At 43.4% G+C, this 26,116-nt stretch overlaps 1 protein-coding gene across 1 annotated transcript in view; it reads left to right on the top strand.

Moving 5' to 3' along the window:
* The window catches only part of PRCP (prolylcarboxypeptidase), a gene marked incomplete at its 5' end in the record, with an annotated part of 43,120 nt that overhangs the window by 4,918 nt on the left and 12,086 nt on the right, over positions 1–26,116 (top strand). Inside the window, 4 exons of the mRNA XM_083362140.1 lie at positions 20,807–20,947; positions 21,074–21,175; positions 21,748–21,929; positions 24,311–24,468. Of these exons, the coding sequence (XP_083218266.1) occupies positions 20,807–20,947; positions 21,074–21,175; positions 21,748–21,929; positions 24,311–24,468 (583 nt within the window). The remainder of the gene's footprint in view (positions 1–20,806; positions 20,948–21,073; positions 21,176–21,747; positions 21,930–24,310; positions 24,469–26,116) is intronic.

The raw sequence follows: 26,116 nt of genomic DNA, 5'->3' as shown, positions 1-26,116 counted from the left end.
AAAGATCTCAGCGTACTTGAAAGACCATTCGCAACAGAGATACATTGTGGAGTGGAGAAGATGGATTGATTACATCCAGAATAAATATGGGAGTAAAAAGTTTCATCTAGCATTTGGAATAAGTATTGATGTGATATTTAAATTGCTTGTAGCTATTTTATAAGAGTTAAAGTGCGATAAATATCTTATTGTTGTTTGCATAAGGTAGACTATGATTGCTTGTATTTTTATACCCTGTATTGAGCTCTGGGAAGTCGGGGAGGGGGGAGGGGGAAGGGAGGGAGGGGTTGGGGAGGGTTGGGGAGAGGGGAGGGGGTTGGGAGGGGTTTTGTCTTTTAAAAAAATGTATTGTAAAACTTTTCAATAAAAAAAAGATCATTGGGGTTGCTCTTCCTTCTGTCATGGATATTTACATCACAGGTTGCATCCGTAAAGCCAGAAACATTGTGGCTGATTACAACCCCCTCCCCCTCATACACACTTTTTACTCTTTTGCCATCTGGAAAGAGGTACAGGAGCATTCAGGCTCGGACATCCAGATTGTGTAACAGTTTCTTCCTACAAGCCATTAGAATTCCCAACACGAAGAAACTGGAACTATAAATATTTGTATTTGTAGTTCTTTTTAAAAAGTTTTTAGTTTAGAGTTATGTGTAGTTTGTGTTCTGTTCTTTTTTGATTCGTGTCGTCTGATGTAGCACCTTGGTCCTGGGGAAACGTTTCGTTTCGCTGTGTACTATACTGTATATTGTTGAAATGACAATAAAGTCTACTCCTCCTCCTCCTCCTCATGGAAATATAAATATATGAATAGCAGGGAGCAAAGAGTATGATGTTGCACCTCTCTGTATAAACATACATGAATTTATCAAAAGAAGTGCACACCGGCGCTCTTTAGTTGTTTGGGCATTTCTGCCTCTTGGCACTGCAAGAAAATATTGACTTACCTTGCCCTTTGGTCTGATTTTAGATTCATGCCTAAGTAATATCTGAGTACCATAAATTAGCATAATGACTGCCTTTCTTGCTCCAGGGATGGTAACAAACTTAGCCGCTTTGTGGTTGAAACGTGAGATCAGATTAACTGGGAAATAATGTGGGGTTTGATGTGTAATGCCTTAAGCAGAAATGAAAAAACAAAACATCACATCTTGATATCAATTGAAGGAGAATCTTTGTAGCTCAGGGTTAAACTGTGGGGTCCTTGGTTGCTCTCTGAGCTTGCTTGTTTTCTGGCAGACGTTTCATTACCCAACTAGGTAACATCATCAGTGCTGACAGGGAGTGGGGTAGGAGGAAGAGGAGGAGGAAGAAGAAGCGTGTGGGGGTCCTCGTTGCTCCCTGAGCTTGCTTGTTTTCTGGCAGACGTTTCATTACCCAGCTAGGTAACATCATCAGCACTAGTAAGGAGTGCTGTTTGCTGTCAGTTTATATTCTGGTGTCTTGCCTGTCTGTGTTGGGTGCGAGAGGTTTTAGGGATTCTTTGGGCTGTTTACTGATAGTTCTGTGGCTCTTTCTTGATTGGGGTATCATTTACTTGATTGTTGGTCTGAAGTTGACTTTGGAGCTGATCTATGCTGATCTGAGTGCGGATTACTGGTGGAGAGGTGGTGGAGTCTTTTTTTTTCTTTTTGGGCTAGAAAGGAAAGAGCCGTGGTGGTGCAGTGGTTAAAGTGCAGCATTGCAGGCTAACGCTGCCGACTGCCAGCAGTTCGATCTTGGCCGGCTCAAGGTCGACTCAGCCTTCCATCCTTCCGAGGTCGGTAAAATGAGGACCCAGATTGTTCGGGGGGGGTGTGGGCAAATAGGCTGACTCTGTAAACCACTCAGAGAGGGGCTGCAAAGCACTGTGAAGCGGTATGTAAGTCTTAAGTGCTGTTGCTGTTGTAAGTTCAAGCGGTGACTAAATGAAAAGTTGTAAGTTGAGGACTTACCTGTATTGGCAATGCCGTTGATCCAGAGAAGTCTCGCTTGGTTCGTCCGTTTCTTAACTTTCCCAAATTGTACAAAGAGTTCTCAATTTACGACCAGATTCGGAAACGGAACTGGTTAAAGACTGTATGATAAAGTGGTCACAAAATATTCAGGAACCAATTTCGTTGGACACTTGGGAGATAATTTGGGTCAGAAATGTTAAATTTACTCAGGCTCAAAATTTAAGAGAAAATTTTTATAAAATGTTTTATAGATGGCATCTGGATCCCAAGAAGTTGTCTAACATGTATCCTAATTTACAGTCTAAATGTTGGAGGTGTGGTAGTTTAGAAGCTACCTATTTTCACATGTGGTGGACTTGTAGAAATATAAAAGCTTTTTGGATCAAAATTTGGTGGAACATTCAAAAGATTTTTAAGAGAAAGATAAAGTTTTCTCCGCAATTGTTTTTATTGGGTATTGTTGTAGATTGTGATGTCAAAGAAACTAACTTGATGTTGAACATGATAACAGCAGCACGGTTACTGGTGGGACAATATTGGAAGAAGGATAGTTTGCCCACTATAGAAGAATGGGTGTTTAAAGTTTCGAATCTTGCAGAAATTTCTAAGATTTCTGCTTATTTGAAAGGTCATTCACAGGAAAGATATATTTCAGTTTGGAGGAGATGGATAAATTATATTCAGAACAAATATGGGACTAAAAAGTTCCATTTAGCTTATGAGTAGATTTTAGTGGGATATTGTTATTGGTACGTTGTTTGTAGTTATGTTAAAGGGGAGTTAAAGCACATTATGAATTTGGTTAATTGTATATTATGCATAATTTTTATTTAGAATATGATTATTGTAACTATAATCCTGTATTTAGCTCTGGGAAGTGGGGGGGGGAAGTGGGTGGGTTTGCGGTGGGAGGGATTTGGGGATATATTGTAAAATTTTGTTTTAATAAAACTCTTTAATAAAAAAAAATAATTTACGACCAGAGTGACTAATCCTATCGGGGCGAGACGGCGCCTCCGATACCTTGAACCCATGCCATACGGGGCTTTAAAGGTCATAACACTTTGGATCGGACCCGAAAACAAACGTGGCAACCATTGCAGCTGGCACAACCACGGTGCTATCCGTGCCACCCTAGACGCCTCCAGAACTGTCTGTGCCACTGCAGCCTGTACCAGCGGTAGCTTCCAAGTACTCTTGCAGGGTAGCCCCACGTAGCACGCATTGCGCTGAGTGGGGGCATGAGTGAAGCTTGTCTGGCAGATATTTCCACTCCAAGGGACCAAAACTGAAAGAAAAAAAAACTTACCTGGAGAAAACAATAGCTTTTGAATAGCCGGGAAAGTGCGGAAGTTGTTGTTTGCATATTCTCAGTGAAATTTTATTTCTATGCACTTATCTGTAGGTCACACTGCAGACCCGACTTCTTAAGGATGTACGGATATGAAGAGTTTCCTGCCCCATATTTTCCTTCAAGGCAGTGACTAACCACCATAACAAAGCTCCAGCAATTATGGTCTCATCCCACTGTAAATTGCCTAATCTGGTCTCAATCATACTTTTATTCTGCCGGCCAAAAACTTTTTGGAACAGGTTGTCCTTGATCTACAACCACAATTAAGCCCAAAATTTTGGTCGGTAAGCAAGAGAGAATAGAATAGAATAGAATAGAACAGAACAGAACAGAACAGAATAGAATAGAATAGAATAGAATAGAATAGAATAGAATAGAATAGAATAGAATAGAACTGGAAGGGACCTTGGAGGTCTTCTAGTCCAGCCCCCGCTCAAACAGGAAACCCTATACCATCTCAGACAGGTGATTGTCCAGTCTCTTCTTAAAAATCTCCAGTGATGGAGCGCCCACGATTTCTGGAGGCAACTTCTGTTCCACTGGATAATTGTCCTCACTGTCAGGAAGTTTCTCCTTAATTCCAGGTTGCTTCTCTCTTTGATCAGCTTCCAACCATTGTTTCTCATCCTGCCCTCCGGTGCTTTGGAGAATAGTTTGATCCCTTCTTCTTTGTGGCAGCCCCTCAAATAGTGGAACACTGCTGTCATGTCTCCCCTATTTCCTATTTTCTTTAGAGCTTAGACTAGCCAAACCCAAGTCCCGCAGCCGTTCTTGGTATGTTTTAGTCTCCAGGCCTTGGATCATCTTACTTGCTCTTCTCTGATTTTTTTTCCAAGCTCTCAACATCTTTTTTGTGATATGGTGACCAAAATTGGCTGCAGTATTCCAGGTGTGGCCTTATTAAGTATTTATAAAGCGGTACTAGTACTTCTCGTGATCTTGATTCTATGCCTCTGTTTGGACAACCCAGGATTGTATTAGCTTTTTTGGTTGCTGCTGCACACTGCTGGCTGATAGTTAAAAGATCGTCCACTAGATAGTAATAGCGGTAGCACTTAGACTTATAGCACTCCATAGTGTGGTCTAACAAGATGGTTAGGTCCGTTTTGCCCCATTTTACGCCCTTTTTCGCCACGGCTGTTAAGTGCGAATCGTGCGGTCGTTAAGCAAATCTGCTTCCCCCACTGACTTCGCTTCTTGGAAGCCAGCCAGGAAGGTTATCAATGATGATCATTTGACTCCGGTACACTGCAACTGTCGTGAACACATGCCAGTTGCCGAGTGCCCCAGATTTTGATCATGTGACCGTGGGGAATGCAGCAACGGTGGTTAGTGTGAAAATGGGTCGTAAGTCACTTTTTTTCAGGGCGGTTGTAATTTCAAATGGTCACTAAATGAAGGATTGTAAGCCGAGAACTGCTTGCATATACAGTCAGCCTAAAATGTAATGTTCATTCTGGGGACCGAAGGCTACAGTCTTAAAGTTGCTGATGTTAATACTGTGCTAATGGGTATTCAAAGCAGGAAGGAGCAGGACTAGCTCCTTAAGTGGGAGGAAAAAACACTGTGTGGGCAGGTTGTTAGTGATGTGGGGTGTAGAAGGGGGTGTGTGCAGAAGCTGGTTCTACAGGCAAACAAAGGGTTGATTAACAAGCTTCAGAGATCCTCAGAATCAGACAGTAACCGGGAATTTTTAGAGTGTGTTTAAGTAGTGTGACCCCTCATCTTAGCCTATGTATATGTGTGTAAAAACCTATTTCTCACACACTGAATTTGTGAAGGCAGCCTCTTCTTTCCGCTTTCCCGTTCAGAGTCAGCTATGAGAGCTAAATTTCTTTCTTTCTTTCTTTCTTTCTTTCTTTCTTTCTTTCTTTCTTTCTTTCTTTCTTTCTTTCTTTCTTTTTTCCTTCCTTCCTTCCTTCCTTCCTTCCTTCCTTCCTCTTTCTTTCTTTCTTTCTTTCTTTCTCTTTTTCCCTCTTTTTCTTCTATCTTTCTCTCTCTCTTTTTCTTTTTTCTTTTTTCTTTTTCTTTTTTCTTTTTTCTTTTTTCTTTTTCTTTCTTTCTCTTTCTTTCTTTCTTTCTTTCTTTCTTTCTCTTTTTCCCTTTTTCCCTCTTTTTCTTCTTTCTCTCTTTTTCTTTTTTCTTTTTCTTTCTTTTTCTTTTTTCTTTTTCTTTTTCTTTCTCTTTCTTTCTTTCTTTCTTTCTTTCTTTCTCTCCCTCTTTTTCCCTCTTTTTCTTCTTTCTTTATCTTTTTCTTTTTTCTTTTTCTTTCTTTTTCTTTTTTCTTTTTCTTTCTTTCTTTCTTTCTTTCTTTCTTTCTTTCTTTCTTTCTTTCTTTCTTTCTTTCTTCTTTCTTTCTTTCTCTCTCTTCTTTCTCTCTCTTCTTTCTTTCTTTCTCTTCTTTCTTTCTTTCTCTTCTTTTCTTTCTCTATTTCTTTCTCTTTTCTTCTCTCTCTCTCTCTCTCTCTCTCCCTCTTTTCAAAAGCCACAGACTGAAAGTTCTCCTGATTTCATCAGATTTTTTTTTATTTTTGACATAAACGTTGCCTTTTAGCAAATACGGCAACACGGATGAATGCAAAATAAATGGTAAATTAATCTACATATGGGTTGTACCACAGGTATAATTCCAAGAAAATTGAGAGCACTGTCTGCTTTTGTGCTGGAAGGCAACTCTCACACCGTTTTGTGTATGCTGCGCGGAGCTGCGTGCAAGTGAGATGGGTGGCTACATAAATTCAATAAATAAATTTATTCGGTAGAACGGCCCAACTCCAAAGGAGGAACTGAGAGATCAGTGCTCTTATTTTGGTAAGTAAGACAAAATCTCCATGGCTTTGTCTAAAACACACATGATTCTTAAGCTAAATGCAGTATGTGGAAACTGCTAATGAAAACACAGTTCAGAAGTTGCAGAAGGAAGTCTACTGCTCAAGAAAATTCTTCTTTTCTGTACTGGAAAGAAGTCCACGCTGACCTGAACGGGGAATCCATGAAGTTTTGATCATCAGAAAGAAAGCTGATTTCCTTGATTCTTATTCAGTGTCCAAGTTGCACAACTGTTGGTGAAACCCTGCAACTATCTTCAACCACACCTTTCTAATGATAGGAAGTCCTATATACCGTAGTATGTGGCATCATCACCACACCCCAAAACTTTGGGTCACACGGTTTAGAAGAAACCCTTCCTGAAACTGTGTTTTGCTAGCTGGGTCTTTACTAAGTAGGGTCAGTGGTTTTCTTCATTATCCGAGATCGGTTCCCTTAGATCAGGGGTAGGCAACCTTGGCCCCTTCATGACTTGCGGACTTCAACTCCCAGAATTCCTGAGCCAGTATGGCTCAGCTTGGAAACTTCTCCCTTTTCCCTCAGCGTGGCTGGCTCAGGTATTCTGGGAGTTGAAGTCCACGAGTCATAAAGTGGCCTAGGCCAAAAGTAGGCAACCTTGGCTCTTTTATGACTTGCGGACTTCAACTCCCAGAATTCCTGAGCCAGCATGGCTCAGCTTGGAAACCTCTCCCTTTTCCCTCAGCGTGGCTGGCTCAGGAATTCTGGGAGTTGAAGTCCACGTGTCATCAAAGAGCCAAGGTTGCCTACCCGTGCCTTAGATCAATGGCTTCCAAAACTGGCAAAGTTAAGATGTGTGATGTCAGCTCCCAGAAAATTTACAAAGTATGGTTTTTCAAGATGGGCCTTGCAGGATATCCGTTTAGAGTTTTTTAAACCTTCCTCCCATGGGCCCCTTTGAAAAGTTGCAGGAGTAATTTGCATCTTAAAGCATGCAATAAGAGCAGGTTTGCCTTTTTAACGTGTAAGGGCCCTGTGATGTTATTAGAGCAATCTTCTGTGAAATTGAGCAACAGTTCACTGCGTCAGCATCCTCTACAGGTAGTCCTCGGCTTATGACCATATTAGGACTGGAATTTTGGTTGCTAAGCAGTGCAGTCATTAGGAAAGCAATAACATGAATGAATCCAATTTAATCACCATTTTTACTCTGGTTAAGTAAATCACATACAGTAGGCTTTCCAATTTGACTTTGCTTGTGAGAAGCCGGCTAGGAAAGACTCTAATTGCGATTCCATGAATGCAAAATGCTGCCACCATCGTAAATGCGAGCCAACTGCCTAAATTGTGATAATGTGATTGTGCGGGCATGTTGTGACGGGTTGGGAGTGTTTTTCCAAGGCGGTCAACCCTTTGAATTTTCATTAAACAGTCATAGGTCGAGGACTAACTATGTTGTGAAAGTGATGAACCTTAAGCCATGATCATTATCGGCTGACTGTTGTCCATAAACGTGTTTATTTTTGAGTCATAAAAAATAAAATCCAGTGTTGGATGAAGTATGCCACCTCCTGCTCTCGGCAGCGCAAAGTAACATGTTTATCTATTTAGTAAATCAACATCCCATTTATTTTGTAGGTTTCCTTTGCACCACCTAAACGATTTTGGTCATGATATTTTGTATGATTAATTATGGAAATAAATCTTTGGCAATTACAGTAATTGCTTTCTGACCTTCCTACTCCTTTATGTTTTGCTGTGTCTTAGCCCCTAGCCACACCTACAAACTCTTGGCAGTTAACAAAAATAAAACCATTAGTGGGCGAAAGGTATGGAGTAGTTTCAGTAAGAGTAACAGAGTTGGAATGGTCGTTAAGCCGATGCAGCAATCATTAAGTGAATCGGTATTCCTATTCACAGCTTCTGGAGGCAGGTTGTTCCACTGGTTAATTGTTCTCACTGTCAGGAAATTTCTCCTTAGTTCCAGGTTGCTTCTCTCCTTGGTTAGTTTCCATCCGTTGCTTCTTGTCCTTCCTTCAGGGGCTTTGGAGAATAGCTTGACTCCCTCTTCTTTGGGGCAACCCCTGAGATATTGGAATGTTGCTATCATGTCACCCCTGGTCCTAATGTTGATAGACAAATTCATGTTTTATTAAAAAAAATGCCTGAATTAATCTGTCTCAAAATCTGATTCACGACAGATCTGCCGAGTTTGAAATACAGTTTTGTCCGTTCAAAAGTTTTGTGAAAAGAGTCTTCTCATTCTCTGGAGCTGTCTTTGATGGTTCCACCTCATACCCTTTGGTAAATTAAACATACTTGATATGTACTCCTTGTACCGAGGGGTACGAACTGGAAAAACCAAAGTGTTTCTTAAAAGTATCGTGTAAACATAGTGTTTGGAAGCTGTTAAATTGCCTTATTGTTTTACACTTTATGCTTTGTAAGTATGGCGTTCCTTCAAAAGGCAGAAGTGTTTGTTCCAGAACTCTTCAGCTGACCCAGGACGTTCAGATACGTGCCAGAAAATTTGCAGAGAAAGCAATAAAATTAGAGTAGCTATCGTGTTTCCCTGAAAAAAAATAAATAAATAAACCAACCGGAAAATAAGCCCTAGCAAGATTTTTCAGGATGCTTGTAATATAAAACCTACCCCAAAAATAAGCCCCAGTTAAGATCGTCAGCCAGACGGACACATTTAGTACTGCATTTCCCTGAAAATAAGATCTAACTAGAAAATAAATCCTAATGCTTCTTTTGGAGAAAAATAAATAAATAAAAGACCAGGTCTTATTTTCGGGGAAATACGGTATTAACAGGACTGAATAGATACTGGAGTTTGTGGTGATGTTTAGACTGGATTTGGCATTTTTGTCCCCTTGTTGAGTCCTTTCCAAGGAAATGAGACAGGCAGATGTGGCATTTTGATGATCTTAAAGTCCCAAAGGTGCTTTTTCAGGAGGCAACTGGACTTTCTTGTTTTCCTTTGAAAACGTTTCGCTTCTTATCCAAGAAGCTTCTTCAGCTCTGACTGGATGGTGGGAAGTGGAAGGATTTATACTCCTTGCAGACAGCTTGTCATTTGCCTTCTTTTAGAGAGTCATTGGGGCCATTTGGAGGCTCATCTGTCCCCTCAGGGTCACCTGAGTAGTGCAAATGGGTTTGGCCCCTTCATGACTCATGGACTTCAACTCCCAGAATTCCTGAGCCAGCATGGGGGAACTATGGCCCCTTCATGACTTGTGGACTTCAACTCCCAGAATTCCTGAGCCACCATGGGGGAAACTTTGGTTGCTTCATGACTGGTGGACTTCAACTCCCAGAATTCCTGAGCCAGCATGGGGGAACTATGGTCCCTTCATGACTTGTGGACTTCAACTCCCAGAATTCCTGAGCCAGCCATGCTGTGGGGAAAGGGAGAGGTTTCCAAGCTGAGCCATGCTGGCTCAGGAATTCTGGGAATTGAAGTCCACAAGTCATAAAAGAGCCAAGGCTGCCTACCCCTGACTTATACCATATATGTGATATGCATCTTTATTAAGTCTAGTATTGCCGAGCACCATTTGAAGTGAAGGCAGTTTTCTAGCCTGTTCTCCAGCCTTAGTGCAATAAACTGTAAAGAAGGGGCACCAAGATACAGTACTGAGCTGCCTGGAAAGCAATCTTCAGGCAACATCTGCCTGCAGGGAAGTCTGCTTTTTCCATTTAAAATCGGAGAGCGACTCAAAACAAGAGGAAACTTGCATCAGAATCTCATTAAGAGACATCCCTTAGTTCATCAGCCCAGCAGGATGAAAAGAGTCGCCGGTTAAAAATAGTTGGTCACTGTGGCACCGAAGATCTGGCAAAAGAACTTTTTTCCGTTGTCTTGAAGGGTTTGAAGGACTCTTAAAGGGAAGATCCTACCGTGTTGAATTTCTCTTGGGTATTCTTTCAGTTGGCTTGTGGGGGGGGGGCATGAACTCTGTGTCACTTCATCGAAGCAATAGGCCAAGTCATGAACCCATCTACATCGATAAAAGGGAAGGTTTAACAAACCTGAGCAAATTGTTTAGGAGTGGCGATGGACGCCCAGCGAAAACGGTGTTAAAAAGAAATTGGAGCATCAAGTTATTAATGATTAGTCAGACTGTTGATTGTCATCTCTATCACAGCTGCTAGGAGTCCACACTGGCAGCAATGCAGCAGCTTTTGTTTTCATGAGTTGTAAGATTCAAAAATGCATTGGGCCAGTGACTGAATAGCAGAATACGAGATAAGCTGTTAATGCCACTTAAAGTGTTAATACCACTTTATAATGCCTTGGTAAGGCCACACTTGGAATATTGCATCCAGTTTTGGTTGCCACAATATAAAACAAGATGTTGAGACTCTGCAGAGATGAGCAACAAAGATGATCAGTGGACTGGAGGCTAAAAGATATAAGGAACGGTTGCTGGAATTGGGTATGTCTAGATTAATGAAGAGAAGGATGAGTGGGGACATGATAGCAGAGTTCCAATATCTCAGGGGCTGCCCCAAAGAAGAGGGAGTCAAGATATTCTCCAAAGCACCTGAAGGTAGGACAAGAAGCAACGGATGGAAACTAACCAAAGAGAGAAGCAACCTAGAACTAAGGAGGAATTTTCCGACAGTTAGAACAATTAACCAGTGGAACAACCTGCCTCCAGAAGCTGTGAATGCTGCAACACTGGAAATTTTTAAGAAGAGACTGGACAGCCATTTGCCTGAAATGGTATAGGGTTTCCTGCCTGAGCAGTGGGTTGGACTAGATGACCTCTAAGGTCCTTTCCAACTACTACTACTACTACTTCTTCTTCTTCTTCTTCTTCTTCTTCTTCTTCTTCTTCTTCTTCTTCTTCTTCTTCTTCTTCTTATTATTATTATTATTATTATTATTATTATTATTCAGTTTCTGAGAAAAAAGACAGCAAACCATGGCCATGCAACTGTGAGATACTGCAAATCGCCATAAATGTAGGCCCATTGCTTCAAATCCAGGTTGTAAATACCTTTTTGGGGTATTTACATAATGGTATTTACATAATCATAATGGTCATAAGTTGAGTAAAGTGTTCATTTGCAACCTGTTTCCCGTCCTTTCCTCCAGTTCCAGCGTACTTCTTGCATTACTTGTCTATTAGAAGTATCCCACTTTTCCTCCATGAGGTCCCTTCATTTTATCCTCATATCAACAACTCTGGAAGGTGGGTTGGACTGAGAGAGACTGGGCCAGAGTAACCTTTGGTTATTGAGGGTGACCTGAAACTAACTCCCAACATTTAACCATTACATCATCCTTGGAATTATCAAAATGCACACCCAACCTCTAATTGAAGAGATGTTGAATTACATAAGGGAGAGAATAAATTTGGTATAAGAAAGAAGGTGTGGTATAAGGTTAGTCCTACAACGTACATTCTGTCTGCCTACTCTGAGGAATACTCACGTACAGTAATTATTAGTAAATGCTTATCCTCAAAGGAGGATCAATGTGGGTCACCAGGACAATTGCAGCATTGTTGGCATCAGCCTGACAGGTTGAGTAGAGCATCCAAATCAAAAAGAAGTAAGGACAAATAGCGCATTGTATGTGATGCAGGGGTGGGGGACAATTGGGGAATATTAAAGAAAACCATTTAGAAGACGTCAGTGGCTATGAGGAGGATACTATACTGCACAAGTGAGGCGACACTTGAAATACTGCATTCAGTTCTGGTCACCACAAAACACAAAAGATGTCGAGACCCTAGAAATAGAGAGAAAAGGAGAGAAGAAAAGAGGAGAGGAGAGAAGAGGAGAGAAGAGAGAAGAGCAACAAAGATGATTAGGGGTTTGGAAGCTGAATTGTATGATGAATAGTTGAGCTAGGGAAGTCTACCCTAATGAAGAGAAGGACTATGGGTGAAGGACTACAGCTGTCTTCTGGTACTTCAATCAGAATAGAACTGGAAGGGACTTTGGAGGTCTTCTAGTCCAGCCCCCTGTTCAAGCAGGAGAACTTATACCATTTCAGATAGGTGGCTGTCCAGTCTCTTCTTAAAAACCTCAAGTGATGAAGCACCCACAACCTCTAGGGGCAAAGCTGTTCCACTGGTTAATTGTCCTCACTGTCAGGAAGTTTCTTCTTAATTCCAGGTTGCTTCTCTCCTTGGTTAGTTTCCATCCATCGTTTCTTGTCTTGCCTTTTGATGCTTTGGGAAATAAGTTGACCCCCTCCTCTTTGGTGGCAGCCCCTCAAATACTGGAATACTGCTATCATGTCCCCGCCCCCCAGTCCTTCTTTTCTCTAGACTTGGCCATTCCCAAATCCTGCAACCATTCTTCATATGTTTTAGTCTCCAGGCCTTTAATCATCTTAGTTGCTCTTCTTTGCACTTTTTCCCCAAAGTCTCAACATCTTTTTTGTAATGTAGTGACCAAAACTGGATGCGGTATTCCAAATGTGGCCTTTCTAAGGCTTTATAAAGCGGTACTAATACTTCACGTGATTTTGATTCTATGCCTCTCTTTATCCAAACAAGGATTGTATTAGCTTTTTTGGCTGGGGCTGTGACCGAGAAGGATGGGTTAGAAGGAGCAGAAGAGGACAGGATCAAGAAATAGCAGGTGGAAGATCCTTAAAGAGAGATCCAACCTAGAACTGAGGAGAAATTTCCTGACAGAGGGAACAATTAAATAATGGAGTGGTTTGCCTCTAGAAAGGGACGTGGTGGCTCAGTGGGTTAGGACGCTGAGCTTGTCGATCAGAAGGTCAGCAGTTTGGCGGGTCGAATCCCGAGTGCCGCGTAACAGATGAAATACTGTGCACAGTATAGTTTATATTAAATGGCCATTCATGTAGCAGCAGCGTTTTTTATGTTTCTAAGGTAGAATAATAGGACTCCTGAGTTCAGTTTGAATTCTGAAATTACATGGGCATAACCATGCAGTAAGGGACGCGGTGGCTCAGTGGGTTAGGATGCTGAGCTTGTCGATCAGAAGGTCGGCAGTTTGGCGGGTCGAATCCCAAGTGCCGCGTAGCAGAGTGAGCGCCTGTTACTAGTCCCAGCTTCTGCCAGCCTAGCAGTTCGAAAGCACGTAAAAACGCAAGTAGAAAAATAGGGACCACTCCGGTGGGAAGGTAACAGCGTTCCGTGCGCCTTTGGCGTCTAGTCATGCCGGCCACATGACCACGGAGACGTCCTCGGACAAGCGCTGGCTCTTCGGCTTTGAAACGGAGATGAGCACTGGCCCCTAGAGTTGGAAACGACTAGCACGCATGTGCGGGGGAATGTTTACCTTTACCTTTCATCTTGCCTCTAGAAATTGTGGGATCCATCTGTTTCTTTCTGGAATAGAACTATTCTTTTAGAATACTTTAGGAAAAAAAATGTCCCTTTCATTGGGGAATTAAGACACAGGAACAGAACAGACGAATAGATTTGGAAGGCTTAAATTAGGTAAGAAGTTTAAGTTTAGGAAGTAAGAGGATCAGTAAAGAGGATGGGTGTTTTTATTGCAGTTTTTAATGTCTTCTTTTTTTGTCTGTTTTTTTAAGAAAAATATCTTTTTTTGGAGTTTTGTATTTTAACTTTTTGAAAAAAAAGTTAAAAAAAAAGTAAAGAGGAAGGGGATATTATTGGCTATTCCTGGCAGACTGTCTGCATTGTGAATTTCCAGTCTGGAAGCTGGGAAACATTTTAACAGGATGTGATGTGCTCAGGATGAAGTTTGGGTGATAGCTGTCAGTGTTAGGGGTAGGCATAAATTTGTGCATACTAAATTTCTCTGGGGTGTTCCTGAAAGTGGAAATGTCTCAGACATCAAAACAAGCCATAAAGTCCAGCTTCTTTATCGCAAATGCTAATTTGCATAGCTTGTCTGATGTTCCTGTTTCTTGTGGGGGGGGAGGGAAAAGGAGACCTGAGGGATCTTTTGAACGTGGTAGAAGGGAAGGGCAGTACGAGGAGCATGGTTAACACCGATGCCTCGTTGGCTGAGGAGCTGAATATCTTCTTCGCCCGCTACGAGGTTAAAAGAGCAGACCCCGTAGCCCACAGGTCTGCAACCCGCGGCTCCGGAGCCGCATGCGGCTCTTTCAGCCATCTCCTGCGGCTCCCAGTCCTCTGCCATGTGCAGTCCAAAAAAAAAAAAGTGGGACTAAAAAAGTTCAACCAATCAATTCAAATATCCAGGGTAAGTGCATATCTCGCCTTGGTTCCACTCTTCAGTCAAACCCTGTTCTGTGCATGCGCGCATGTATGCGCATGTGCACACATTTTTTGCGGCTCCCAGTTTTTCCTTTTGTGAGGGAACCTGTTCCGAGTGGCTCTTTCACAGTTTCAGGTTGCTGACCCCTGCCGTAGCCTCTGCTGGCCGGCCTTCTCTATTCTCAGCCACTCACCCTGTGTGAACACCGAGTGAGAGCTGTATTGAAGGCTGTGAATCCCAGCAAAGCTGCAGGCCCCAATGGGGTGCTGGGGATAGTGGTTAGGAATTGTGCCGATCAATTAGCAGGGGTCCTGACAAGGATTTTTAACATCTCCTTGCAAACGGCATGTGTGCCATCGTGCTTGAAAGCAGCTACCATTGTCCCGGTCCCCAAGAAAACCGCAGTTGAGTGCCTGAACAACTACAGACCTATTGCGTTAACGTCTGTAGTCATGAAAGATTGGTTCTCCAACATCTCAGGACATGCCTCCCACTGGACTTTGATAAACATCAATTTGCCTACAGGGGAAATAGGTCGACAGACGATGCCATAGCTACTGCTTTACACTCTGTAGCAAGTCATCTCGAGAAACCTGGAGGTTACGTCAGGATGCTTTTTGTTGACTACAGCTTGGCTTTCAACACCATTTTGCCAAGCATTCTCATCCAGAAGCTGACTGACTTGAAATTCTCCCCCGCCATCTGCGATTGGATTCAAGACTTTCTTAGGGACCGGTTACAAACAGTGAGGGTCGGGTCTGCTTTGTCCACCCCCCTGAAGCTTTGCACCGGCTCACCACAGGGCTGCGTTCTTAGCCCCTACCTGTACTCTTTATACACATATGACTGTGTATCATCTGACCCATCCACTGCGATAATTAAGTTCGCAGATGATACAACTGTGGTGGGTCTCATTACAGGTGGGGATGAGACAGCATACAGGGCGGAGGTACAAAAACTATCCATGTGGTGTAGTAACAACAACTTGCACCTGAACATCGGCAAGATGAAAGAGATGGTGCTAGATTTCCGGAGAAAAAAGGAGGAACCTGCCCCACTTTACATCGGGGAGGACTGTGTGGAGAGAGTTTCCTTCTTTAAATTTCTGGGAGTCTACCTCTGTGAAGATCTGGCCTGGAAAGTTAATACAACCCAGGTGGCTAGAAAGGCCCAACAGAGGCTTCACTTTCTCAGGGTCTTATGGAAGAACAGGGTAGAACAACGGCTAATGACCCTCTTTTACCGGTCTACTATAGAGAGTGTCCTCTCGTACTGTATTGTGGTTTGGTATGCTGGTCTGACAGCCGCGGATAGGAAAGCATTACAGAGGGCGGTGAGGACAGCACAAGACATTGTGGGCTGTCCCCTGACACCACTGGATGACCTCGCCAGGGCTCACTGCCTTGGAAGAGTGAGGAAAATTCTCAGGGACGACTCACACCCTGGACAATATCTCTTTACTCTCCTACCATCTGGTAGGAGATATAGTATAGCCAGCCGCACCAACAGGCTGAAAAACAGCTTTTATCCGTGGGCTGTTAGGCTTTTGAAGGAGAAATAACATTTGTGAATTTTATGCAGAATTGACTTGGGAGGCCGGTGTGTGGTGTAGTTGGTTCACATGGTGTAGTAAGATGGAGGGTTTGTTGTCACTGTGTGTTGGGGGGTGGGTGGGAGCACAAAGGGAGGCTCAGCTAATCTCAATGTACACATAGTTGTACTTTGACAATAAAGGTTCATTTCAGGAAGTGACTACAGAAAAAGTACGAACCCAGAAAAAAACAACGTATGAGTTGGTTTGCCACATAAGAAAAGTTGACACAATTTCCTTTCCTTCTCAGTGCAAAACCGAGCTTTTTGAAATGCGGGGAGAGAGATGATTCTTTGGAAAAAACAGTTGAAGTGCTAAGTAGCATAGCAAAACAAAGAATAAAAGGAGTTAAAAGTGAATGGATATGCTTTCTCTCTGTAGGAAGGCACTGTTTTCCTTCTCTGAACCAACCTGATGAAACGGATGAGGGGAAACTAAAGGCTGGGATAGGACCTAGAACAATAAAGTTGGAAGGGACCTTGGAGGTCTTCTAGTCTAACCCCCTGCTTGAGCATGACACCCTATACCACGGGTCTTCAAACTTGGCCCTTTTATGACTTGTGGACTTCAACTCTCAGCGTGCCTGACTGAGGAATTCTGGGAGTTGAAGTCCACAAGTTATAAAAGAGTCATAGTTCCCTCATGCTGGCTGAGGAATTCTGGGAGTTACAGTCCACAAGTCATAAAAGGGTCATAGTTCCCTCACGCTGGCTGAGGAATTCTGGGAGTTACAGTCCACAAGTCATAAAAGGGTCATAGTTCCCTCACGCTGGCTGAGGAATTCTGGGAGTTACAGTCCACAAGTCATAAAAGGGTCATAGTTCCCTCACGCTGGCTGAGGAATTCTGGGAGTTACAGTCCATAAGTCATAAAAGGGTCATAGTTCCCTCACGCTGGCTGAGGAATTCTGGGAGTTATAGTCCACAAGTCATAAAAGGGTCATAGTTCCCTCACGCTGGCTGAGGAATTCTGGGACTTACAGTCCACAAGTCATAAAAGGGTCATAGTTCCCTCACGCTGGCTGAGGAATCATAAAAGGGTCATAGTTCCTTCACGCTGGCTGAGGAATTCTGGGAGTTGAAGTCCACAAGTCATAAAAGGGTCATAGTTCCCTCGCGCTGGTTGAGGAATTCTGGGAGTTGAAGTCCACAAGTCATAAAAGGGCCAAGTTTGAAGACCCCTGTAGTAAATTGTCTGTGTTTTGGGTTTTTTTCCCCCCTAATGTAGAAGAGGACAATTTTCTTTCCGTTTTTGCTGACTCCTGCATACCTATGTCTTTCATCTATGAGGGTTAATGAAGCCAGTTTTAGCCACCTGGTGCCATTGCCTTCCTAATTTGGGATTATTATAACCCACAGAGATATGCAATTCAGTTTTCATTCTTTTTTCCTCTTCTGCTTTTTTATTTTTGAAATGGCTATTTTTGTTAGAGTTGTTAGTGGGCTGCTAAAAACCGGTTGCTCTTTCACGAGCATCTGGAGGGAAAAAAAATCAAAGAGGCCACGAGTGACTATATTAAGAAGCGGGCTTCCTGATTGTGTAAGGGGGAAAGTCTTTTTGGCGCGATTTCATTTCTCCTTTTTCTTTTCTTTTTTCCTCTTTCCTTAGCTTTTAAAATAGCCTGTCTAAATGCCACCAACATAATAAAACAATCACTGTGTTATAGGAAAAAGAAAACAAGGCCTGCTCACCATCATCCAAACCATAGTCGCCCCCCCCCCAAAAAAATCTGGACTACTGCAATGGGCTTTACACGGGGCTGCCCTTGAAAACTATCCAGAAGCTTCAATTGGTTCAAAATGCAGCAGACTGCTTGGCTTTGTGCAAGTGTGGATTTGCACACAGGTGACCTTTCTCAAGCTGCACTGGTTTCTGATTTACTTCTGGGTCCAATTCAAGGTTCTGGGTGTCACCTTCAAAGCCGAATATCTGTGGAGATTCTCGGTTGTCCCAAAGGTGCTTTTTTAAAGGAGGCAACTGGACTTCCTTGTTTTGCTTTGAAGACGTTTCGCTTCTCATCCAAGAAGCTTCTTCCGCTCTGACCAGATTAAGTGGGGAATGGAAACTTTGGTCAGAGCGGAAGAAGCTTCTTGGATGAGAAGCGAAACCTCTTCAAAGAAAAAAAAAAAGTCCAGTTGCCTCCTGAAAAAAGCACCTTTGGGACAGCCATGACTTGGATGACTGAGAATCTCCATAGACATTTGGCAATGCACTTTGGCATGAACATCCTTCGAATGGTGTGGGAGTATAAACTGATTTCCCCAAAACATTGCAAACTACAGGGATCCTGCAGCCAGAAAGGCTCCACACACGTTTGCACTACTCCGGTGACCCTGAGGACACAGGTAAATAAGCCTCCAGTTGGCCTCAACAACTCTCTAAGAGCCTTGGTGGAGCAGTGGGCTAATGCCTCCTTAAGTAACACCAGCTGCCTGCAATTAGTGCAGGTTCGCATCCCACCAGGCTCAAGGTTGACTCAGCCTTCCATCCTTCCGAGGTAGGTAAAATGAGGACCCAGATTGTTGGGGGCAATTAAGCTGACTTTGTAATAAGCCGCTTGGGGTGTGTGTGAAAGCCCTAATAAGCAGGCATATACATAGAATGAAGGCTACTGCTAAACTTGTAAGCCGCCCTGAGTCTTCGGAGAAGGGCGGGATATAAATGGAATTAAAAATAAAAAAAATAAAATAAACAAATTCAAATGACCAGCTGTCTGCAAGGAGTATAAATCTTTCCATTCCCCACCAGTCAGTCAGAACCTGAAGAAGCTTCTTGGATAAGAAACGAAATGCAACTACAGGGATCTTGCAGCCAGAAAGGCTCCACACACGTTTGCACTACTCAGGTGACCCTGAGGACACAGGTAAATAAGCCTCCAGGTGGCCTCAACAACTCTCTAAACAAATTCAAATGACCAGCTGTCTGCAAGGAGTATAAATCTTTCCATTCCCCACCAGTCAGTCAGAACCTGAAGAAGCTTCTTGGATAAGAAACGAAATGTCTTCAAAGAAAAACAAGAAAGTCTAGTGGCCTCCTAAAAAAGCACTTTTGGGACACCTTTAAAACCCTTACATGGCTTTGGGACAAGGTGATTTGAAGGACCCTCTTTCCACCATCATATCTATCAGACCCACCAGAGTGGGGCGGTAGGGAATGTTAGGGCCCTTTCTCTTACTGACTGGATGAAGAAGGCCCTTCCCTGTGGTGGGTCCCTCCGTGTATAACATCATCTCTGTGGAAATAAGATTGCCCCCACCTGAGTTTGACACTCTTTCGAAAGGTCCTGAAGATATGGAGACCATCAATATTGGTCGGGGGGGGGGTCCCTTTAAGTCCTGGAAGATACATTAGAATATGTATGATCATCATCAGCTATTCTCACAGCTGCATTCTGAACAAAGTCTCGGGAGTCTTTAGTAGTTTAATAAGCTGAGTTTGAAGTGCTTGGATTGGGCTAAAACGAGCAGGATTATCCACCATTTTAAGAAAACACCAGCTCACAGCGGTTTGATACGCTGTTTAAAGTCTGGCTCTGATAAGGTCAGAATAATTCGACTAAAAGAGATTTAAGTTACCTAACAGCTCCATCTGCTGTCTCTTTTTATTTATTTTTTCTTCCAGTCCAGTGTGTTTGCTTATCTCTGGAAAGCTTTTTTTTTTTAATGTCACCAACTTCACAGCTAGGTTAATTGGAAGCTTCTACATTGCACTAATTTCTAGATGCTTTTAAATAATATTTATGCAGAGAGAGCACTATTGCTGTCTTTGGTCCATAGTTCCCCCCCCCCCCTTTTGGGCTGCAGTCAAAGAAGGAAGAATGCAGTTCTAGGTTGCATCAACAGAGGGATAGAATCAAGGTCACGCAAAGTGTTAATGCCACCTTATAAAGCCTTGGTAAGGCCACACATATTGCATCCAGTTTTGGTCCCTGCAATACAAAAAGCTGTCACAGCTCTAGTAAGAGTGCAGAGAACAACAATAAAGATGATTGGGGGAGTGGGGGTTAAAAATATGAAGAACGGTTGCAGGAACTAGATATGTCTACTCTAATGAAGAGAAGGAGTAGGGGTAATGTGATGGCAGTCTTCCAGCGTTTGAGGGTCTGTCACAAAAAAGAGTGGGTCAATCTATTCTGAAAGCACGAAGTAATGGATGAAAGCTTATCAAAGAGAGATCTGATCTAGAATTAGGGAGAAATTGCTTGTAATTGAGAACAATTAATCAGTGGAACAGCTTGCTTCCAGAAGTTGTGGATGCTCCGTCATTGGAGGTTTTCAAAAAGAGATTGGACAGGCAGTTGTCTGGAATGGTATAGGTTCTCCTGCTTGAGCAGCGGGCTGGACTAGAAGACCTCCAAGGTCCCTTCCAACTCTGATATTCTGTTAATCTAGCTGCCAGTTTTCTGCGAACTCACCCTTCCTCAATGCCCTTGGACACTTCTGCCAATCAGCTAGGGGGACTTCTGTCTTGATGTCTAGTTCCCCCTTCCCCCAGAAATCCCTCTGGATGAACCAAGTCTCTCAGATGGCCCAATCTTCTTCTTTTTCTTGCTGAAAACACTTTTGTGAACAAGGCTCTCATCATCTTTTAGTTTATAGGTTTCTTGTCATTGAGAACATTAGTGGAACGGCTTTCCTCCAGATGTTGTGGATGCTCCATCACTGGAGGTTTTCAAGAATGGACTGAACAGCCAATTGTCTGGAACGGTATAGGTCAGCGGTAGGCAACCTTGGCTCTTTTATGACTCGTGAACTTCAACTCCCAGAATTCCTGAGCCAGCCAATACTGGGAGTTGAAGTCCACGAGTCATGAAACAGCCAAGGTTGCCTACCTCTTGCCTGCTCCTGCTTGAGCAGCGGGCTGCACTAGAAGACCTCCAATGTCTCTGCCAACACTGTTGTTCTGTATTCTGTAAGGTTTTTTTTTCCCCCCATGTTGTTTCAGATCGATCACTTTGGTTTTGCTGAAGATCGCACTTTCAAGCAGCGTTACCTCCTAGCAGATCAGCACTGGAAGAAAGACGTTGGATCCATCCTCTTCTACACTGGCAATGAAGGGGACATCTCCTGGTTTGCAAATAACACGGTGCAAAATATCTCCTATCCCGTTAAAATATTTTTACAGTACAAAGGTTGAAAGATCCAAGGTTACTTTTTACTGACTTATTAATTTTTTTTTAAAAAAACACACACAATCTTTGCTACATTCCAGGGTTTCATGTGGAATGTGGCTGAAGAATTAGACGCGATCCTGGTTTTTGCCGAACACCGATATTATGGGGAGTCTTTGCCTTTTGGAAATAAGTCATACAGTGTAAGTATCACTCCTTATTCAAAGAGGTCAAAGGCTGAGCTCATACTTTGAACTCAGCTATAATGTGGTTTCATTTTGGCTTACTTAAGGTGGGTTCTTACATTTTATCGTTTATCATTGGGCGTGATCTAGGGCTAGGCCATCCTGGTTAGTTGGTTGTGTGGTTATAAAATTCTGGCTTAGTGTTTACCTGTGGGATTTAGTGTTTACCTGTGAGAACTCAATGATTGTTGCTAGTTTGGGGGCAAGATCCGTTTAATTTGTACATATTTTAATCTTGTATCTCTCCTTGATTAATTTCCACCAGTTGCTTCTTGTCCTACCTTCAGTTGCTTTGGAGAATAGCTTGACTCCCTCTTCTTTGGGGCAGCCCCTGAGATATTGGGAGGCTGCTATCATGCCCCCCCATCCTTCTCTTCATTAAACTAGACATACCCAATTCCAGCAACTGTTCCTCAAATGTTTTAGCCTCCAGTCCCCTGATCCTCTTTGTTGCTCTTCTCTGCACTCTTTCTAGAGTCTCTAGAAATATTCTAACGGTCCTATAAAAATGTTTTGTGGTCTTGTTTCAGGATGCCAAGCATCTGAATTACTTGACTTCAGAGCAAGCTCTGGCTGATTTTGCAGTACTTATCCAGCACTTGAAAAATACGATTCCTGGAACGCAGAATACTCCAGTGATAGCCATAGGGGGATCCTATGGAGGAATGCTCGCTGCCTGGTTCCGAATGAAGTATCCCCACCTAGTAATTGGGTGAGTCTAGAGCAACATGGCACCATCCCCTGTGGAACTACAGAGGACCAGCTAGTTTCTGTAGCTAGCTTCACATTTCTCCACTGGTGATTTTTGATTACTAGATTAGATTTAATCCTAGAAAGCAGGAGGCCATGAATTCAAGAACCTGCCTTGGCCATGAAAGGCAGCTGGGTGACTTTGGGCCAATCAGCAGGAGACGGTGAGTTCTAGTCCAGCCTTAGGCATGAAAGATGGCTGAGTGACTTTGGGCCAATCACCAGGAGACGGTGAGTAATAGTCCCGCTTTAGGCATGAAAGCTGGCTGGGGACTTTGGGCCAATCATCAGTAGACTGTGAGTTCTAATCCCGCCATAACCATGAAAGCCAGCTGGGTGAACTTGGGCCAATCACTTTCTCTCAGTCCAACCCACCTCACAGGGTTGTTGTTGTTGAGGAAAGTGTGTTGGATGTGTGTTGTTTCAATGCGAGATGGACAGCAGATAAATTTAATTTAAAAAATAATATTTGCCGCCTTCAGTTATTTATAAAAATTGTAAAGGTGCGGCACAAATAAATTTGGAGAAGGCCACATTGGAAGAGACTGGTCCACCAAGGGGTTGTAACAGTTTTCTAGTGGGAGTTCTCCTTTGAGTCCAGCATAATCCAGTATATGAGTTGGTGTGTTTAAAAGTGAGATGGGTGGCATGTAAGTTTAATAAATGCAGGTAGTCCTCAACTTACAACAGGGCGTTTAGTGACAGTCCAAAGTTACAATGGCACTGAAGAAAGTGACTTATGACAGTTTTTCCCACTTATGACCATTGCAGCATCCCCATGGTCACAGGATCAACATTCAGACACTTGGCAGCTGACTCACATTTATGACGGTCGCAGTGTCCCGGGGTCACGTGATCCCCTTTTGCGACCTTCTGAACAAGCAAAGTCAATGGGGGAAGCCAGATTCATTTAACAATCGTGTTACTAACGTAACAACTGCAGTAACTCACTTAACAACGGTGGCAAGAAGGGTCGTAAAATCGGGCCAAATTCACTTAACAAATGTCTTGCTCAGCTAGAGGAACTTTGGGCTCAATTGTGGTCCTAAGTCGAGAACTACCTTCAAAGAAACAAAAAGAATTTACCGCAACTGAGGACTTTATTCTCTAACACAAACCACCTTAAACAGAAGGCGAGAGGGATACAAAAATTAAAATTGAAATAGGAATGAAAATCAGGAGAGAAAAAAAAAAGCAGTTGAAATAACTTGCTGAACTCGTGCACTTGTCTAGGAGGGAAACAACTTGCTTTTTTTTTTAACACTGAGTGTGAAGCCATCACCAAGAGAGGATTTTGTATCACAGAATCTTTTTTAGCTTTTCTCCTTCAGACGTGGCAGAATTCAGACATGAGTGATGCCACTCAAATTGCAATGCTAATCGTGTGTGTCTAAGACAGGGGTCTTCAAACTTGGCCCTTTTATGACTTGTGGACTTCAACTCCTAGAATTCCTCAGCCAGTGATGCTGGCTGAGGAATTCTGGGAGTTGAAGTCCACAAGTCATGAAGGGGCCTTAGTTCCCCCCACGCTGGCTGAGGAATTCTGGGAGTTGAAGTCCACAAGTCATGAAGGGGCCATAGTTCCTCCATGCTGGCTGAGGAATTCTGGGAGTTGAAGTCCACAAGTCATGAAGGGGCCTTAGTTCCCCCCACGCTGGCTGAGGAATTCTGGGAGTTGAAGTCCACAAGTCATGAAGGGGCCATAGTTCCTCCATGCTGGCTGAGGAATTCTGGGAGTTGAAGTCCACAAGTCATGAAGGGGCCTTAGTTCCCCCCACGCTGGCTGAGGAATTCTGGGAGTTGAAGTCCACAAGTCATAAAAGGGCCAAGTTTGAAGACCCTGGTCTAAGACAACTGGCTGAGGAACATTTCAACAATGCATTAATCATTTCATTCAGTTACTTTTATTATTAGTAAACAGGTTTTCATCAGAATTATTGTAACTCTTGTATTTCTGGATTGACTTTCTTTCTTTTCTTATTATTGGCCACGGTTCCATTGACATTAATTTAACTTTTGTAATGGTTGAGTTGTCCTGTGGCAAGTTGTACCGTGGCCGTGGTGAGTTGTTTCATTCTAAATCGGGGTTACTTTTTTTCGGAAAAATAGCCCATGAGAAAAATTTCGCTCATCTCATAGCTGGAATCTGGTTGCTTGGCTGGTCCAAAGCATGGCCGTCAGTCGATTGGTTGCCATGGATGCTGGTTTACATCATTCTTTCTCAACCTTGACAACTTTTAAGATGTGTGGACTTCACCTCCCAGAATTCCACAGCCAGCTCCCAAGCCTGAGGAACGGTGCTCTAGATTTCCTTTATTGTGCATTTTGTTTCTTTGCTTGCAGAGCTTTGGCTGCGTCGGCCCCCATTTGGCAGTTTGACAGCTTGGCTCCTTGTGGTTCCTTTTATAAGATAGTGACTGAAGATTTCAGAAAAAGTGGGCTCGGCTGTTCGGAAACCATCCGGAATTCCTGGGCAGCCATTAAACGTATTGCTGAGACAGGTAAGAAACATAACCAAGAATATGTATAGAGATTCTCAGCCAATATAACATACGTGCACGCTTCAAACCCAAGAACACACTAAGGCAGGAGCTTGTCCACCCCAAGGATATGTTGTGATTCAGGGTCAGCCTGTGGGTTCGGCATTTGGTTTGGACGATTCAAAGGAGGAGGAGGGGGGTGTTGGAGAGGTTGCTGAGGGTGTTGGAGAGCTTGCTGATGAGAGCCCTCAGCCAGGCCCCTCCCACCTGGTTACGACGTAGACCCAGCTGTGTGAGCCTGACAGCGTGGATGAAGATGACCCACAGCTGGCCCTGTTCAAGGACGCCCGACGCAGGAGGCAGTCAATCAGGAGTAAACAGAGGAAGGCAATGGGGCACCTCGGAAGGAGGCAGAGAGAAGCCACGCACTGAACTGTTTAAAAGGGGAATGTGTGGGAGGGCTGGTTTGCTGAAGGCAACCGTTTGAATAGCTCCTGTTTCATGGTTCGTGTTTGCTCTCTTTGCTCTGTTTGCTCTGTTTTATGTTAATAAATTTGGCAGGCTTAGTTCCAGCCTCTTGCCTTCTTGTAAAGGGGCTGTCCCTGCCTTTTCTGCAGGGCCGGTAGCAGGCTGGTACAGAACAGGATAAAACACCCAGATACAAACTGAGCAACGTGGTATATAGGTGGTACAATGCAGTGAGCCTTTGTGCAGATCTGTACATTGGGGAAACAAAACAACCACTTCACAAGCGCACAGCACAACATAGGAGAACAAACCCATCGGTAGGAGATTCAGCAGTCCATCTGCATTTAAAAGATAAAGGCCGCTCTTTTGAAGACAGCAAAGTCCACATTTTGAACAGAGAGGACGGCTGGTTTGAAAAAGGGGTCAAAGAGGCCATCTATGTCAAAACTGAACAGCCCTCCCTTAACAGAGGGGGAGGGATACAACAACATCTATCTCCAGTCTACAACACACAATCCTTTCTGCAGTTCCAAAAAGACCCCACACCCATTTGCACCATTCAGGTGACCCTGATCACATAGATAAACCTCCAGGTGGCCTCAACGCCTCTCTGAAAAAATGCAAATGACCAGCTGTCTGCAAAGAGTATAAACCTCTGGGTGGCCTCAAGGACTCTCTAAAACAGGGATGTCAAAGTGCCGGCCTGTGGGCCAGAGGTGTCACATAGAAGCCGCGCCCAGCCCCTTGCCGGCAATGGCAAAACAGTCCCGATACGTCGCGCGACGTGACGTCGCGGGTTTGACATGTCTGCTCTAAAAGAATGCAAATGACCAGCTGTCTGCAAGGAGTATAAATCCTTCCATCCCCCACCATCCAGTCAGAGCTGAAGAAGCTTCTTGGAGGAGAAGCGAAACGTTTTCAAAGAAAAACAAGAAAGTCCAGTTGCCTTTTGAAAAAGCATCTTTGAGCTAAAAAAGAATAATTGCTAAGCTGGGGAAATCTGGATGCTGAAATCCATCCATCCTCAAATGGCCAAGATTGAGAAACTCTGATGTGTATATTGTTGTTGTTAGCTGCAAAGTCGTGTCCGACCCATTGCGACCCTATGGACAACGTTCCTCCAGGCCTTCCTGGCCTCTACCATCTTCTGGAGTCCATTTAGGCTCACGCCTACGGCTTCAGTGACTCCATCCAGCCACCT

Source organism: Vipera ursinii (genome assembly GCF_947247035.1).
Source record: "Vipera ursinii genome assembly, chromosome: 4".
Taxonomy (NCBI): domain Eukaryota; kingdom Metazoa; phylum Chordata; class Lepidosauria; order Squamata; family Viperidae; genus Vipera; species Vipera ursinii.
The sequence above is the reverse complement of the archived record's forward strand: the minus strand, read 5'-3'. Positions and strand labels throughout refer to the sequence as shown.